General features: G+C 62.4%; 1 protein-coding gene across 1 annotated transcript; it reads left to right on the plus strand.

Moving 5' to 3' along the window:
• Window positions 1-230: 230 nt before the first annotated feature.
• On the plus strand, window positions 231-1,981 carry PROCR (protein C receptor). Its single transcript, XM_054283052.1, has 4 exons — window positions 231-360; window positions 446-682; window positions 1,466-1,732; window positions 1,813-1,981. Exons 1-4 carry the CDS (start codon window positions 297-299, stop codon window positions 1,923-1,925), a joined length of 681 nt encoding a protein of 226 aa, XP_054139027.1. The 5' UTR covers window positions 231-296; the 3' UTR covers window positions 1,926-1,981.
• Window positions 1,982-2,753: the final 772 nt, after the last annotated feature.

Genomic DNA, 2,753 nt, shown 5'->3' on the forward strand with positions numbered 1-2,753 from the left:
TAACATCCCCCGGGCCAGCAGCGGGAACAGCAGCGCCAACCGAGCCCGGAGCGGTGCCGGGGCTGAGCTGCGACCCGGGACAGCAGCAGGGACATCAGCGTGTCCCCAGCGCCGTGCCAGGGCTGAGCTGCGAACCGGGACAGCATCAGGGCCACCAGCGCCGTGCCAGGGCTGAGCTGCGAACCGGGACAGCAGCGTGTCCCCAGCACGGTGCCAGGGCTGAACTGCGAGCCAGGACAGCAGCAGGGCCACCAGCGTGTCCCCAGCGTGTCCCCAGCGAGGTTCCCGTCCCCACGATGCTGCGGCTACTGCTGCTCGCCGGGATCCTGGGCTGCGGGGCTGAGCAGGCAGGTAAGGCTGGCTGGGGACAGCGGGGCTGGCGTGGGGACACACGGGGCTCAGGGAGGGTGACGGGACGGTGGCTGATGTCCCGCGTCTCTCGCAGCTCCGCTCGCCTTCACCATGCTGCAGCTGACCCGCGTCTACAGGGGCAATTCCATGTTCCGAGGGAACGCCAGCCTGAATGGGCAGCTCAGCCATGTCCTGGAAGGGAATAATGTCACCCAGGTGATCCCGCTGGAGTCCCCGGACGCCTGGGCCCGGCGGCAGGACGAGGTGATCGCCTACCTGGGGAACTTCAGGCAGCTGGTGATGCTCTTCAACAAGGAGAGACCCACTGACTGTGAGTGGTGCCCGGGGGACGGGGGTGGGTGCCCCGGGGAATGGGAGCCTCTTCCGTGCTGCCAGGGACAGATGGGCGAAGGGATGGGGACAGGACCATGTGCAAAACCTCCCTGTGGGCAAAGGGAGCCCTTCTGCTGAGCCGGGAATTTCTTACCCGGAGCACACCCTGGGAACGGGATGATGCTCAACCTGTTGCTGCTTGTCAGGAAAAGGGCTGGGGGCTGCAGCCTGTGGGGTGGTGAGGTGTAGGAACCCTGTCTGCTCCCTGCCTGTGCTCTGCCTGCATCCCACCTGTATCCCACTGACACCCTGCCTGCATCCCGCCTGTATCCCTCAGCCTGTGGGAGCTGTGGGACGCTGCTGCCGATGGTTTCGTGCTCCTGCTTGCTCTGCCCCACAAGCCCTGTCACCTCTGCTGCTCCTGCCTGGGCTGTGTTTTCCTTTCCTTTCCTTGGTTATCCCCAAACCGGTTTTGCCCCAGCCCCACACTCCTGTACCCTTGGGGAGCCCGGTGTTACCGCAGAGTATCTGGCATGAGCTGTCTCCCTCCTCCTGGTGTCCCTGTCCCGGTGTCTTGCTCCATCCAGAGCCTCCCTCTCTGTAAAACCAGAGCTGTGCTGTGTGGGGATAAGGGAGGGGAAAAATTAGTCACTGCCATGCTCAAACCGAGGGGAAGCAAAGCTGTGGCTGGTGCTGAGGCTGGGTGAACTCCGTGCCCAGCTTGCCGCTGGTGCTCCGGGCGGGAGCATGGTGACCCTGTCCCCTCTCTGTGTCCCTGCAGTCACCCATCACCTGTGCTGCCACCTCGGCTGCCGCCTCTACCCCAATGGCACAGCCCAGAGCTTCTACGAGGTGACCCTCAACAGGACGGCGTTCCTGAGCTTCCACGTCCCCAGTGCCACCTGGGAGCGGCGCTGGCCCGGAGAGCTCCCGGTGGCCGCCTTCGCCCAGGAACAGCTGATGAAATACCCCATAACCACGCAGGACCTGCAGTATTTCCTCAACACCACCTGTGTCAGCCTCCTGCAGGCTCAGAGCGCCAGGACAGGTCCGTGCTGGGCTGGGGATGGGGATGGGGACATGGTGGCGTGGCCCGGTTGTCACCTCTGTCCCTCTCGCCTCTTGCAGGAAGAGTCAGTGGCCGATCGCGCACCCCGCTGGTGCTGGGGCTAGTCCTGGGCAGCCTCGGCCTGCTGGGCATGGCCCTGGGCATCTTCCTGTGCACGGGAGGGAGCTGCTAGCGTGGGCAGATGTCCCATGTCACCCCATGGACACCGGGGATGGACCTGTCATCTCCTCGTGCAGCCATCACCACCCCATGGAGGCAGGGGACAGACCCATCATGTCCCTGTGGAGGACGGGTGGAGATGGATCCGTCATCTTCCCAAGGATCCAGCAACTCTCCATGGATCCATCATCACCCCAAGGATCCAGCAACTCTCCATGGATCCATCATCACCCTGTGGAGGCAGGGATGGATCCATCATCTTCCCAAGGATCCAGCAACTCTCCATGGATCCATCATCCCCCTGGGGAGGCAAGGATGGATCCATCATCTTCCCAAGGACCCAGGAACTCTCCATGGATCCATCATCCCCCTGGGGAGGCAGGGATGGATCCATCATCTTCCCAAGGATCCAGCGACTCTCCGTGGATCCATCATCTCCTGTGGAGCCAGGGATGGATCCATCATCCCTGCATAGAGACAGAGAGGGATGAAAGCCCATCAGGGGACCAAGACCATCCCTGACAAGGGATGCATGTCCCCATTGCCGCAGGCTTTTCTCCCCAAGGACACCAGTGGCTTCCTAGTCCTGTCCCAGCTGGGCTGACCTCTCCAGCAGCCCCCAGCCCTGTGGATGGTTCTCACTTCAGGCAATGCACTGAGGGTCCACACAGAAACCCTGGGCATGGATGGGAAAATGTGGGGGAGAGGAGTGGGGGGAAAGCAGCAGGAGAAACAGCCATGGAATGGATAAAAGGATGGTGTTAAACCCTCATTCATCCCTGTTCTAGAGGGGATGGAGGGAGGATGTCACACCTTGTGTAATAAAACCACCCATCAGCTC

The sequence above is a fragment of the Melozone crissalis genome, unplaced genomic scaffold (genome assembly GCF_028551555.1).
Source record: "Melozone crissalis strain CALT ecotype California unplaced genomic scaffold, PUWL_Pcris_2 ptg000034l_1, whole genome shotgun sequence".
NCBI classification, from domain to species: Eukaryota; Metazoa; Chordata; class Aves; order Passeriformes; family Passerellidae; genus Melozone; species Melozone crissalis.

Bases quoted from the DNA above. Each gene is read 5' to 3' on its own strand.
- PROCR (XM_054283052.1), top strand. From the start codon at position 297: ATGCTGCGGCTACTGCTGCTCGCCGGGATCCTGGGCTGCGGGGCTGAG. The intron at 361-445 runs GCTGGGGACAGC...CGTCTCTCGCAG, and splicing joins TGAGCAGGCAGGTAAGGCTG to CTCCGCTCGCCTTCACCATG. The intron at 1,733-1,812 runs GTCCGTGCTGGG...CGCCTCTTGCAG, and splicing joins GGCTCAGAGCGCCAGGACAG to GAAGAGTCAGTGGCCGATCG.